The sequence below is a fragment of the Aedes albopictus genome, chromosome 1, assembly GCF_035046485.1.
Source record: "Aedes albopictus strain Foshan chromosome 1, AalbF5, whole genome shotgun sequence".
Taxonomy (NCBI): Eukaryota; Metazoa; Arthropoda; class Insecta; order Diptera; family Culicidae; genus Aedes; species Aedes albopictus.
In genome coordinates, this window is record NC_085136.1 from 66268830 (window position 1) to 66284208 (window position 15379).

At 45.3% G+C, this 15379-nt stretch overlaps 2 protein-coding genes across 2 annotated transcripts; one reads left to right on the plus strand and one right to left on the minus strand.

Moving 5' to 3' along the window:
* The first annotated feature begins 110 nt into the window (after window positions 1-110).
* On the plus strand, window positions 111-1266 carry LOC109401844 (mediator of RNA polymerase II transcription subunit 10). The gene is made up of 2 exons (XM_019674453.3): window positions 111-368; window positions 440-1266. The coding sequence occupies exons 1-2, from the start codon at window positions 247-249 to the stop codon at window positions 708-710; spliced, it is 393 nt and encodes a 130-aa protein (XP_019529998.1). The 5' UTR covers window positions 111-246; the 3' UTR covers window positions 711-1266.
* Window positions 1267-4933: 3667 nt separating this feature from the next.
* Window positions 4934-9470, minus strand: LOC134288514 (uncharacterized protein K02A2.6-like). Its single transcript, XM_062853586.1, has one exon. It carries the CDS (start codon window positions 9236-9238, stop codon window positions 4934-4936), a length of 4305 nt encoding a protein of 1434 aa, XP_062709570.1. The 5' UTR covers window positions 9239-9470.
* Between the last annotated feature and the right edge of the window lie 5909 nt (window positions 9471-15379).

Here is a 15379-nt window from a genome sequence, read left to right on the forward strand (position 1 = left end):
AGGTCTCTGGTGATCGGTTTTGTTGGTGTTCATCCAAGTTGTTTTCATGGTTCGGTTCACATCTCACACTGAAAAGGTGTTCACTGAACGTCAAAACTCACAGCACAATCAGCCCGAATCAAAACAAGGCTCCATCTTCGCAGCTTGTGATTCCGAAAAGTTCCCAACAAAAATTTTAATTTTCCCTTGTAAAATCGTGAAATTTAAATCAGTTTTTGTGTCGCCGCAATCATCCAAGTGGCAACCATGGCATCCCCACTGGAAAATCTCGAAAACCACCTGGAAATGTTCATCGAAAACGTGCGGCAGATCCGGATCATCGTCAGTGACTTCCAACCGCAGGGCCAGAACGTGCTGAATCAGAAGATGTAAGTATCGCGATTCGCGACCGAAAATTTCGTTCTTCCCCAGTTTCCTCAATTCCGATTCCCCCACGCAGACAATCCCTCGTCACCGGCCTCCAAGAGATCGACAAGCTCAAAAACCAGGTGGACGTCAACGTGCCGCTGGAGGTGTTCGATTACATCGATCAGGGCAGGAATCCGCAGCTGTACACCAAGGACTGTATCGATAAGGCGCTGACCAAGAACGAGGAGGTCAAGGGGAAGATCGATTCCTATCGGAAGTTCAAGAGCAACCTGATGAAGGAGCTGGACGAGACGTTTCCGAACGAGATCAACAAGTATAAGGCGATCCGGGGGGATGAGTGAGTATTAAAATGTGAGGGGGGGGGGGGAAGCTAAGGTGAATGGCGATTTTTAGATTCTAAGATGTTTAATTTACTAAGAGAAGTGGGAATAAATGTAAGAATTTGGAGAAAACTCATTACGATTGCAGCTAATTGGCATAGTTCTTAGAATTGAAACAAATCCATCGCAGAATGAAACAGGGCAATACGGATAAAATACACCAAATAAGCATAAACATGCCTGGAACGGAACGTTATGCAAAGATTTTATGCGCCGACCGACATTGCGTCCGATCCGAGATCCGGCTGCGCATTGCTGGAATCCATCTACAGGAGGAGATATTCGGGCGCCGATTCAACACACGCCGTCTGGAAGACGCTGCGATGAAAAGGTCCTTCGTCGAGGAGCTGGAGAACCGTGCTGCGGATATTGCAGAAGGTAGAAGCGTAGAAAATCAATGGAGCGCCATCAAGAACGCCTTCATCGCCTCCGGCGAGAATAATTTGTGTGAGAAACGCACCCGGAGAAAGCAGTGGATCACATATGGCACCTGGAGGAAGATATAATCTATCTATATCTATCTATATATGTTGGGGAGTGGAACTTTCTGCAGCACGAATACACACAAATTGAAAGCAGCTTTTTGGAGCAGCTTCAATGCTGTAATCACATTATTTATTATTACACTTAACTATTAAAATTACAATAATTCACTTACGTTATGGTATCTTTCTCGCACTGCTTCCACTTCTTACCACAACATTTACCTATCTGATCTACGGAGCCGAACCGTGTTGCCAGTTTCACAGATAGACAATAACCACCACAACATACCCCCACCCGTGAAACTGGTAACTGGTCACTGCGAATAATATCATCCTAGACCACTGTGCACTGACGTGTGATTACCGTACTTATTCAAGCGTATCCCACCGGGATCGAACAATACAAGCATCAATGCCGTTAATATCACCTCGCATTGTTTGCACCGATCTATATAGGCAGCGGCTTCGCACTTATCTTGTCGAAAACAATGTTCTACTTTTGTCGTCACCATCCGACCACAGATACGTTTGGAATGGTACCACAAGCTATTTTTTTTCCCTTCGCTATTGTTCTGCTTGTTTGCAGTTTGTCGCAATTGAACGTCCGGCTGCCGTATAGAGACCTGCCGTTGGTCGTTTGCTTTGCGTCCAGAGGTAGTGCAAACAGATGGTGAACATACTGCATTGATCGATTGCGATTCATTTGTTGAACCTTTTTGAGCATTTTTAGCACCAAACTGTTTTATTACCGCGTCTTTCTGGGCAGCAAACTCCAACTGTATTTTCTCCTTGGCTTTTCTAAACTCTTCATCAATTGCTGCCATTTCCCGCTGATACTCATCTTCGATGCGGCGCTCCTCATCTTCATAATATTTTCGCCAATCTTTGCTCTCCATTGTTGGCGTTTAGGCGGTTATCATAACCATTGAAGTTTGTTGGGGAGTGGAACTTTCTGCAGCACGAATACACACAAATTGAAAGCAGCTTTTTGGAGCAGCTTCAATGCTGTAATCACATTATTTATTATTACACTTAACTATTAAAATTACAATAATTCACTTACGTTATGGTATCTTTCTCGAACTGCTTCCACTTCTTACCACAACATTTACCTATCTGATCTACGGAGCCGAACCGTGTTGCCAGTTTCACAGATAGACAATAACCACCACAACAATATATATATATATATATATATATATATATATATATATATATATATATATATATATATATAAATGCAGTGGCATACGTGGGACCGCGCATAACTTGCGAACGGATGGTCCGATTTGGGTTGTCTAAGTTTTGTTCTGTTAGTTTTCACCCAAGGAAGGTTTATGAGGCAAAAAACGTGGGCAAATTGAGAGTTTTTGAAAATCGGGTTTGCGTAGGAATGTCAAAGTCGCGATAGAGCGAGCGAAAACACGAGGAGCCAAAGTCGTAGCTCGTCAGCGCTAAGCGGCTCTCGAGAAGGAAGTGAAGCGCTCATGTAGGCAGGACAAAAGAGTAGAAAAAGTATCATCGCAATCACTGCGAGTGAGCATATAGGATGATACTTTTTCATGCGAATATTCGCTTTGGTAGCAGAGAATTATCACCTTGAAATTTTGAGGCTCATATCCAACATGTCTGCTGATGCTGATGATGCCGTAAAAAGCCTTAAGATAAATGCTACGATGCTTGTGGAAGACACGTCTGGGTAATATGCGTTGAAAATGCATTGAATTGCGCCAAAAAAAAGCAATGCTTTGAAACTCAACCGACGGAGGAATTTGCAGTAACAGCTTCTGGTGGCAACCTCAACCTTCTCGCCGAGTTCCAGATCGAAATCACAATCAGGAATGAAACTGGTCGCATTTTTATCTCGGACAGCGCTGAACTCAACGCTCTTGGAATCGACACTATGGATCAGGGTGTCGACTACCTGGAAAAACCTGGAAAGTCAGGGAATGTCAGGGAATTTATTTTTGGACCTGGAAAATCAGGGAAAGTCAGGGAATTTTGTTGATGGTCAGGGAATTTTTTTCACGATAATCAAATTGGTTCATCAAACTGTAACGTCCATGGTTCTGATTTACGATCAAATCAATGTATTAACTTCATCCTGATTTTTGTAGCATTCAGTAAACGTAATGCTATTCTGAATTTTAACATGAAGCCTTATTTCATAACAAAATTAAAAGTCCGGTTAATAATCTAAAAATTAAATGTACATGACACTATACGCAATGTGATGTTTGGCGAATTTTTGGTCCATTCTTTGGTGATATTGTTTTGAGATGCCTCACTCCTGCATCTTGATGGGTTTCAAATAAATTTATTGGTGAGTAAAGTCTTGCGATGCCCAGAAATTTGTTGTTCAGACCACTAGTGATTTTTATTATTTTCTGTTGATATCTTTGTTGAAACTTGAGTAATGGTGGGGGCTGGCTCACCAACACTTCCGGTCCGCTTTAGTGCTTTATGCATCATTGTGGCCAGGTGTTGTTCTAGTTTTTCCAGCTGTATTGTAAATCATGAGCGGTGATCCTTGGCATTCTTGTGTAAATTGGGGTACTCGGAATGTTGATCGATCACCGATTATTGCTGGCAGATGCAGTGGAAAGTTTGTCTTAATACGTATCAATCGTCTCTGACAAACGAGAAAAACTGACCTCACTGATTACCTGTCTCTGAGCCAAATTTGGTATAGAGTCTTCAGTCTCCGATTAATCGCTTCATGTTGGATGGAGGCTTTTAATCCAATGGGTTACATAGCCGCTATCCGAATGAAGAGAGTAATGTTCCACGTAATATATCACAAATCAAAAGAGGTGCGGTACATTACGTGGAGCGGATATACTGAATTGGGTACCAGACCAAGTCCCTGCTGGGTGGCACGAAATAGGTGAGCCATAGACAATAGAATCGTCAATGTCGTAGGGCATAGTATGTGACTATTGTCGAAACAACACTATTTTTGGTCATTGTCCAACCAAGATCATAAGCGGCGTCTACTTACACTAAGCGCATAACTATGTTAGGGTCAAGATTAGGATGAAATCATTGGTAAAATATGATAACACTTTTTAGTTTGTGTAGTTAGTTGAACTAGAGTTAACTTTTTATTGAGACATTTTCTGTAGGTTTATTCTGGATTACAATACTATTAAATCCGGGGTTCCGTTAACAAGGAACAACTAAATGACCACTTAGAGTAAACCGGATTTGTTGATTTAACTAAATACTTGGGTTGGACCCGGTTGAACTGGGTAACTACACTTTGGGGTTTTACTCGGGAGCTTTAATAAAAACACTTGTTGTTAGCTTGAGTACTCGATCAGAAAGAACCTCTTGGTTCGATTTATTTATCTTTTGCGTTTGACAGTAGCGTTGCGCAATCAGCTGCGCATACGCATACGCGCTCATCTATTGATAGTGGAATACACTCTAAGTTGTATTTACACAAGTTTACAATATACATTAAATACATTAGCTGTCCTTTAACTGAATTATTTTATAACAGTAAACAACTTTATTCCTTCTGTTATAGCCGTAACCACGGCCGTAACCAAGGGAATAAAACAGGTAGCTAGGAGCTAAGGTTTATTGCTTCTGACTTGATTGGTGGTTGGCTAACTAATGACATTTTATTCTATTCTAAATTCCAGGCCTACTACTATCATAATTATCAGGCGAGGCCTGCTACATCTCCCCCTCTTAGAATATGTCGTAGGACGACAGCCATCTTGGAATTCTTGATACTCGTACAGAACGTCGCAGATATCCTTCAACTGGTTCCGATGAGACCGGCGGTGGTACGGTCGGAGCTTCATCATCTTCAATCGGCGGAATGCCAGACGTAGCTTGTACCGGACCAGCAGCTTCTTCCAAGACCGGTGGCGGGGTGACAACAGGAACAAGAGCTTCGACAATATCAGGCTGTTCTTCGGGATCAGCCAGTACCGCTGTAGCTTGTAGCTGTACTTCATCGAGCAAGACTTCCCACGGTAGCTGCGTCGTTGGTTCTGGAACGGCGGTATCGTAGCGAGGGCGCATTTGGTTGACATGCGCTCTAACCAGCTTCGGTCTTCCGTTGTTTTCCAGCGACACAATGTAATGAACAGAACCTTTCCGTTCGATGACTCGACCTGGCATCCATGACTTGGTATTCCGGAAATGCTGTTCAACGTACACCAGGTCATCTTCTTCGAAGTCGCGCTTGATTGCTCCATGCCGGCGATTGAACTGCTCATTCTGCTTGAGGTTCTTGGCACCTGGGGCTTCAGGAGCAGGCTTCTTCAAGAGGTCCAATGTGGTGCGTACTGGTCTTCCGAGGAACGCTTCTGCAGGAGACGTCGATTGCGGTGTGTTTCGATTTGGAGTTGAGCGATACACCGAGAGGAATGTCTGCAGGTGCTCCAGTGTTGGTGAGCCTTCCCCCTTGCTCAGCTTCTTGAGACCGCGCTTGAGGGAGTCAACGAATCGTTCCGCTTGACCATTGGACTGCGGATGGTAGGGAGCAGTGCGGAGGTGGGTGATACCATTTTCACGGCAATACTGCTGAAACTGCACGCTGGTGAATTGCGTGCCGTTGTCCGAGACCAGAGTGTCCGGGTTGCCGAAACGGGAAAACGTCTCACGTAGCAGATCCAGGGTTGCAGTTGTGGTGATGGAACGGGTGCGAAAAATTTCAGGCCACTTCGAGTAGGCATCCACGATGACAAAATAGTAATAACCGTCGATTGGGCCAGCGAAATCAATGTGGACGCGTTGCCACGGCTTGACTGCAAGAGGCCACGACTCCAGGCTTGCTTTTGTCGGAGACTTTGCTGCTTCAGCGCACGCTGTGCACTCTTGAACGAACTGCGTCACGTCGTCATCCACATTCGGCCAGTAGATGTAGCTTCGGGCCAGAGACTTCATCCGGTCCATTCCTGGGTGTCCACGATGCAATTGTCGAACAATCCGCCTTCGAAACTTGAGGGGAACGACGATTCGATCGCCGAACATGATGCAGTCGTCAACAACTTGAAGTCCATCTCGTCTTGCGAAGTACTTCTTAACATCTGGATCCGCGATTTGCTTCGGTTGGGCCGGCCAACCCTCCTTGAGGAAGTTCATCACTTGCTGGAGAACTGGGTCCTTTCGTGTTTCGGCCACAATCATCTGGTGCGTGACTGGGAGGTTGCTGATGGTGTCTTCGAGTATTGCTTTCGCTTCGGATTCGACGTATACGGCGGCTATCACGTAATCTTCATCCGGCCTTCGTTGCGATGACATCAGCCGCGAAAGGAAATCTGCATAGCCGAAGTTTGTCGTTGAAACGTGCTTGATGTCGAAATCATACAGCAGGAGTGTCAAGGCCCAACGCTGCAATCGGTTCGCGGTGTAAACAGGAATACCTTTCTTGGAACCGAAAACCTTGAGGAGCGGTTGGTGATCGGTCTGCAGGAGAAAGTGGCGTCCGTACAGCATCTTGTGGAAGCGAGTGACAGCGAAAATCAGGGCCAATGCTTCCTTTTCCACTTGTCCGTAGTTCATTTCTGCCGGGGTCAGTGAGCGAGAGGCATGAGCGATTGCCTTCACTTCACCGGTCGGGAACCGATGCATGATGACTGCGCCAAGGCCGTACTTCGATGCATCTGCTGCGACGATGATCTCCTTGGATGGGTCATAGTGGGTGAGCAGCAGATCGGAGAGTAGAATGGCCTTGAACTGCTCGAAGGATTGTTGGCATTCGTTGGTCCAATTCCAACGGGCATCTTTCTTGAGCAGGTTGTCCAGAGGGGCCCGGAGTTTCTTCATCTGCTTCACGAATCGACCATAGTAGTTCACAGCACCGAGGTAGGAACGGAGCTGCTGAACGTCCTTCGGAGGTTGCATCTTCGAAATGGCATCAGTTTTGGAAGGGTCCGGGCGGATGCCATCTTTGTCCACGATATGTCCGAGGAACTCGATCTGGGAGAGTGCGAAACGACACTTTTCGAGACGTAAGTGGAAACCATACTCACGTATACGGTTGAGAACGGCGTAGAGATTGCGGTCATGTTCCTCCTTGGTCCGACCAGCGATGAGGATGTCGTCCAGATACGGCTTGACTCCAGGGATGCCGGCCACCATGCTGTCGATGATGCGCTGGAAAGCGCCGGGTGCCGACTTGACTCCAGGGGGTAATCGGTTGTACTGGAATAGGCCACGGTGGGTGTTGACCGTGAGTAGCTTCCGCGATTCCTCCTCGACCTCGACCTGCAGGTAAGCGTCAGACAAGTCGAGGTGTGTGAAGTAACGTGCTCCAGCCAGTTCCGCAAAGAGGTCGTCAGGATGAGGCAGTGGGTGGCGGTCACATTCCAGCGCGTCGTTCAACCCCGTCGAATAATCACCACACACACGGACCGAAATGTTGTCCGCTTTGCGTACGACGACTATTGGAGCTGCCCAGTCCGAGAATCGAACCGGAGAAATGATACCGTTGTTCTGGAGCCTTTCGAGTTCTTCATCTACCTTGGGGAGCGCAGCGTACGCCACGGGTCGCTTCGGGCAATAGGAAGGACGTGCATCAGGCTTCAGGTACAGCTTCACTTGCGCTTTAGTGCACCTACCCAGCGTGCTTCGGAAAACCTCCGGGAAGTTTTGCTTGAGTTGACTCACGTATTCATCGGGTTGTTGGTCGGGACGTTGGTGTACGACGTTGACCAAGCTGCTGATCGGCACAGACCACAGATCGAATAGATCCATAGTCTCGATTCCAAGAACGTTGAGTTCAGCGTTGTCCGAGATGAAGATGCGACCGGTTTTGGTCACATTCCTGATGGTGATCTCGGTTTGGAACTCGGCGAGAAGGTTCAGGTTGCCACCAGAAGCTGTTACTGCAGATTCCTCCGTCGGTTGAGTGGGTGGCTGTCCGATGCTGTTCCAAGTATCTTCGGAGATAATGGTGATGTCGGACGCCGAGTCGTGCTGGAGCTTGACTGTTGTACCGTTGAGCTCGACCGGGATGAACTTCCGCTTGCTTCCAACGTTTCGAACGGTGTGGATGCTCCTCGTCTTCACGTTCTCTCTGGGTTTCGTCTGCTTGAATGGCTTCGAGGGCGTAGGCTTGTTGCTTGAACAGTACCCCTCCTTGTGTCCTAGCTGCTTGCATCTGGAACAGGTGTGCGAAGCGAATGGACACTCGCGTACGTAGTGCTGGTCACCACACTTCCAGCAGGGCGTTTTGGGGATTTTCGGATTTTTCACAGGATTCTTCGGCTTGCGGGAGACAATGTTGACGTTGCGTGCTTCCTTGTTCTCCACCATCAGTGTGTCCTGTTTGAGGTTGGCCACGCGATGGCATTCTTCCACGAGGTTCTCCAGGGTGACCTTGCTGGCCGCTTCTCCTTGTTCGTTGACTGCGGTTTCGTCGGCTTCCAGCTTCGAGATCAATCTTGTTCGGATGTCCGCATCCCGTGGCGATTGGAGTCCACAGACGAAACGGATCGCCTTGAATTGATCCGGGGTGAGCTTGGAGAGTTGAAACGCTTCACAGTGTTTGTTCACCATGGCAGCATACGAGGTGAAGTCATCCGCGTCACTTTTTGCGTACTGCAGGCATTGGTAACGGGAATGAAAGACCGACTTCTGCCGACCGAACAGTTTCTTCAGCTTCGTGACGGTCTCGTCCAGGGTGAAGTTCCGGGGGTGGTTGGGAAGAATGGTATTCACGTACTTTTCGTGCAAAGGTGTGCTTAGCTTGCGTAGAAGCAACCTCACACGGGCGGCGTCGTCCAGGGATTGGCCGTCCTTCGTGATGACGTCCTCGTACCTCGCGTACCAGCCATCGAAGAAAACTCCGCCGTCCGGATCGTACTGGAAATCTTGAATGCCGCTTGCCAAAGACTCGATGATCTTCTCGCTGCCGGAGCCGGGGTGGCCACGGATTCCCAGATTTTCGATTTGCTGCTGCTGCGCTTCAATCTGGTGCTGCTGCCGCGCGATGAGATTGGTGAGCTGCAGGATGGCGTTCTTCAGATCCGCGTCGGGCATTTTCTTGATGTTTTCGGGGGTTTTTCTTGAGGGTCTTCGAGTTGCTTCAAACTTTTTCTTTTCGTCGCCAGCTGTTATAGCCGTAACCACGGCCGTAACCAAGGGAATAAAACAGGTAGCTAGGAGCTAAGGTTTATTGCTTCTGACTTGATTGGTGGTTGGCTAACTAATGACATTTTATTCTATTCTAAATTCCAGGCCTACTACTATCATAATTATCAGGCGAGGCCTGCTACACCTTCTTGATAAAAGATGTATTAACAAAAGCATTTCAATGTGGACAAAGTATTGCCAAACTATACATCTGATCAGATATTTTTCCGGTATTAAATTTGGGGTGGAGAGTTAAACACTTACGTAAAATAGTTTTAAAATGTCAGACAAACATCACATGAGCACAGCTACCAATGAACCAAACCTTCTCTACTGTTTTCTCATTTTGCCGCTTCCTATCCTCAATTGAACTTATCTGACACTAGTTAGGACTGTCTGTGGAAGATCCGGGTTTCTAATTCTGTGTAGGACTTGTTAAAACGGGATGCCTGATATGTACTGCGGACAAATGGGCTGGAAGTACTGAGCAATCACAATTACTGTCGTACTAATCATATTAAATGCATGCTTTTCTACTTACATCCCGAACGTCGCCAACCAGCAAAGAGGACATGACGAAAAAACGCGAGCTGGCCCTAACAAAAACTAGAAAGGCGATGAAAATGGTCACCGATGCAACGATATGGAAACAAAATAGATGAGAAATTATCGACCAAATCAAAATCTATGAACATATCGCTAATGTTCTTTATCATTCTTTCTTTTTCTCGTTTCAGCAACAAAATCGAAACTTCTCTACTATCTCTTCATTTTCTGCCTCTTCCCATCCTATTCCCACATCTTCTTATATCCTCTACCCCATCTATTGAATGTATCTGACACTTGTTGGGACTGGTAACGCCAGCGCCTGCCTGTGGAAGATCCCGGTGTGCTAATTCGGTGTAGGATATGTTAACGGGGGAGGCTTAGTAGGTCCACATCTGCCTACAAGCAGATGGGCTGACAGTTGTCGGCCTGGGTGTGGACTGAGCAATTAAAATTACAATTACAATCTTTGTTGAAACTTGAGTAATAATCCCAGGAAAATTTTCCCGAGATGATTGCGTAGTACTTCGTCTGATTCATTCTAGATCTAAGCTTGGTCTGCCTCTTCAACTTAGTGTTCTTTAAGCACACTAAAGGCAATTAAAACTTTATGCACTGGAGAACTGGATTCCCAAGTTACTTTACACCTTTTTAATCAATTTTTAACTCATGGTGATATCTAAACCCCAAAAAAATCTAAAATATTTTACCCAGATCCTTGAAGTAGTCTTCTTTTGCAAAACTCAAATACAATTTCCAATGAATTTTCTAAAATTATTTAGCAAACTTTCCTTGACAAATCCTTACCAGACTTTTCGCATGTCTTTCAAAAATTTTCACAAGTTTTATTTTGTATCCAAACGCCATCTTTAATGGTCTCCTGGCATAGTCCTCACAGGATTCAAATGATTAGTTTTTTTCAAATTTCTTGTGACATGACTTGGTGACATCGTGAAACAGCATTCTTTGGAGTTTTTTTTTTCCAAGATTCATAATAGTTTTCTACCGTGTTCTCGAACAGACCACTATTTAAATTTATATAAATTTAAAAATTTGGGTGAACTTTAGAAGTGTTTCTTGGTACGGCAAATATCTGTGTTGATAACTCACGAACACATCCGATATTATTAATGATGCGTACTAGATAGTATTATATGCAGGTTCAATAGGAAGCAATCAGTGAAGTACTAGATTGAAAGTAGTGAGCTGGATTTTTGTATGGTGAGATGATTAATTCTCCGTTTCTGCAATGAAATGGTGCAAACAGCTTGGGTTATATGATTTCTTGCCTAATTTGATGCTGTTTGAGCAAAAGTTTGGGTAACTGTGTTGTTGTATTATTTATTTCTTGCAACTTCAACAACACAGTTACCCAAATTTTGCTCAAACAGCATCAAATTAGGCAAGAAATCATATAACCCACGCTGTTTGCAGCATTTCATTGCAGAAACGGAGAATTAATCATCTCATCATACAAAAATCCAGCTCACTACTTTCAATCTAGTACTTCACTGATTGCTTCCTATTGTTTGATAAAAATACCTATGTGGGTTTAATTCTGAAAAAAAAACTGTCTGGCCAAAGTCTGGGCTTCATACACATTGCAAAAAATTTGTATGAACAAAAGTCTACGTAGTTTATGGACAGCTCCTTATCAATTTCCTAAAAGTCCTTCAAGTGGAATTCGTGTTGCAATTCCTAGTTTTTAAAATTATTTGGAAGAATATTGAAACATCTGCTAGACATCCTGTAATCTTATTTAGGGATTCAACCGATTTCAATGAATGCTTAGCAAGCACACCCGTACGAATTTTCGAAAGCGGTTGATGAAGCTATTAAATGTATTTTTGGAACATAATTTTTACAACATAATTTCTTGCTGAAGGATTTTTGTAGAGTACTCGACGGATTTTATTTTGAGATTTTTTCATTATGAACATGCAAAATTTGCGACAAAATTGCAGCCACAAAATCTCAACATTTCCAGATAAACGAATAAGTAAAAAAAAAATAAGTAAAAAAAATCTAAACATCTGAAGTAGTTCTAACTAATAAAACAAAATTAGGATGTCACCCTAATAATGTTCTAGGACTAATGTCTTTCGAATATCCTAGTTGCAATTGCGGCGTTATTTATAAAAAAAAATGTAAGTTGGTCTTCTTAAAGAACTGTTATCTAAATTAGCGAATTTTTGGTGGACTTGTTAAAAGTTATTTCCAGCACAGTGTATCAGGTAGAAGAATTCTGAAGAAATACTGTAAATATGCCCTAAATGTATTGGAAAAAAATCTGATGCAGTTCACTTGTTTTTTTTTCTATTTTTCCACTCCTAGAAAAAAGCAGGAAAATTCAGAAAATTGAATTTCATCTCATGAGCAGACATCGTTAAGCTTAGATTTTTTTTTTTTCCATATTGTTTATTTGTAGGCTCGCTTGTTTAATGAAAAACTTCACTGAGCCGATTTCTGATGAATAGTAATACAATAAAAGTTACATTCAAATTACAAATAAGAATATCAATATAGGCTCTTTCGAGCACATAACTTCTTCGGTCGCGAGTGTTCCTTCGAACCTGATGAAGCAAACTGAGCTCGACGTTGAGATGCCTGTTGTTTTCCAATCGCTTCGGAAATCGCATTTGCAACCTCTTTCAATGTTTCGATGCCTTCCTTTCGACGTTCTTCCCGCTCTCGTTCGTTTTTAGTTTCGATTGGTTCCTCTTGCTCTTCCGCGTCCGTTGTTTCTGCTGTTTCTTCGATGATATCCTCCTCAATGATTTCGATGACCTCTGGAACTTCGAATAATTCCTGCTCTCCAGACACGATTGGCGGACCGGCAACTACATCTGCATACGATCCAGGCCGCTTCTGGTTATACCGGGATTGTCGCCGTGGACAGGAGTCCTTCCGATGTCCTACGGCTTTGCAAAGAAAGCAAGTATCTTTGAGCCCGTCGTAGAAGACATGCCCCTTTCGATTACCGACAAATACCGCGGGCGGGATTTCCTTTTTGACATCCATGTACGCCCCGCGCACCCCAGTATACACATGGCCCAATCCTAGATCCGCAGGAAATTTCTCTCGGACCAACCGTTCCACTTTTCCGTATTCGCCCAGAGCAAGGGACAACTTTTCGTCATTGACCTCCGGTGGAAGGTCAAACACACGAACATAGTGCATGTTACTGCCCGCGATCGTCATTTGCACCTCCACGTTCTTTCCGTTTGTGTACTGGAATACTCTTCGTTCCGAGTTCTTCTTGAGCGATTCCGTCATTGCCTCCCGAGAAACAAATTTAATGAAAAGGGAGCGCTCCTGTGCCGTTCTGTACGTGGATTCAATGTCCAGTACATTCCCGTCCAGCTGTTTAACGAAACAGGCAATTTCAGCCCATGATGGTCTGGGACTGGCCACGGGAAAACGAAATTGTACCGTGTTCACAATTTCATCATTTCCATCCATTGCCATCGTCACAGCAAGCACCGAAAACGAACAACAAAGAGTGCACAACCGTGGAACAAAGCGCGCGCAATTAATTTGCAAGAGCTATTGAAAAGATAAACCGGTGAAGCTTAGATTTACATGACCTGTAATTTTCAGTGAAAGTGACTGGAAAGTCAGGGAAAGTCAGGGAATTTGATTTTCAAAATTGAGTCGACACCCTGTGGATCTATTCGATCTGTGGTCTGTGCCGATCAGTAGCTTGATCAACATCGTCCACCAACGTCCCGATCAACAACCCGTTGAATACGTGAGTCAGCTCAAGCAAAACTTCCCGGAGGTTTTTCGAAGCAGGCTGGTTAGGTGCACTAAAGCGCAAGTGAATCTGTTCCTGAAGCCTGATGCACGTCCTTCCTATTGGCCGAAGCGACCCGTAGCGTAAGCTGCGCTCCTCAAGGTAGATGAAGAACTCGATAGGCTCCAGAACAACGGTATCATTTCTCCGGTTCGATTCTCGAACTGGGCAACTCCAATAGTCGTCGGACAACGTTTCAGTCCAATAGCGGACAACGTTTCAGTCCGTCTGTGTGGTGATTATTCGACGGTGTTGAACGACGCACTGGAATGTGACTGTCACCCACTGCCTCATCCTGACGACCTCTGGCCGGAGCACGTTACTTCACACACCTCGACTTGTTGACTACTCACGGCCAACACCCACCATGGCCTATTCCAGTACAACCGATTATACCCTGAAGTCAAGTCGGCACCCGGCACTTTCCAGCGCATCATCAATAGCATGGTGGCCGGCCGGCATCCCTGGAGTCAAGCCGTATCTGAACGACATCCTTACCGCTGATCGGACCAAGGAGGAACACGACCGCAATCTCTTCGCTGTTAGCGTCTCGAAAAATGTCGTTTCGCATTCTCCCAGATCGAGTTCCTCGGACATATCGTGGACAAAGATTTAGTGTTAGTGTGTTCCTCCAAGCCTCGAAAGTTTGGGACGCTGTGGTGAAGGATGTTCCAGCGGACGCCGGAGAAGCAGACAACTTTAGGGACATGGACTGCAACGCGAAGTCCCTGCTGGTGAGCCTGATTTCGAACGAATATCTTGGATGTATCCGCGACAAGTCTACGACCAAGGAAATGTGGAAAGTTCTGGAAGATACATTTGCCAAGAAGCCGGCCGGGAAGCACACGGTGATCAGAAACAGATAGTGCGTCTTCAGTTGAAGGAAGGGACATCGTTGCGCGCCCACCTTCTGAAATTCAAAGATCTCATTCGGCAGCTCCGAGTAGCTGGTTCAAGACTTCAAGAAAGCGACGTTTGTGCTGCATTAAGCTTGACTCTTCCGGAGTCTTATGGCCCCCTAATGACGACCCTGTAGAACTTGCCAGAAAACGAAATAACCTATGAGCTGATGTAGACTCGATTTCTGAGCGACGAATCGAAACGATTGGATCGAATGCACAGTTGCGAAGAAACCCCTACTGCATTTGCTGGTGACCATCGGAAGAAGCAAGGAAGCGACAAGTTTAACGGAAAATGCCATGCCTGTGGCAAACGCGGCCACATCAAGAAGGATTGCCGGGAGAAGACCAACGCCAACGTCGCCACCGGATCAAGATCAGTAGTTTTCATGGTGGACAGTGCAGCAAGCAAGAAGAAAAACGGTGAAAAACTTGAATTTCTGCTGCACTCAGGAGCCAGCGATCATATGGTAAACTCGAAGCACTCGAAGCAGAATTTTTCATCCATTGGAGAATTGAAGCAACCAGTATACATCGACGTAGCGAAGAACGGAGAATCCCTGGTTGCCCAAGAAGCAGGTGTCATCAGTGGAATGAGTAACCGTGGCGTTCGGATGCAAGCCCAAGTTGTCCTGTACGTTCCGACCCTCAGGGAGAAGCTCATGTCGGTGAAGAAGCTCGCCAAGCCTGGCGTACAAGTACTCTTCAACGAGAAGGTTGTGTCGCTCAAGATGAATGATGAAATGATCGGGACGGCATATTTGCGAGGTAACCTCTACGTACTGGAACTATCGGTGGAACGGGGAA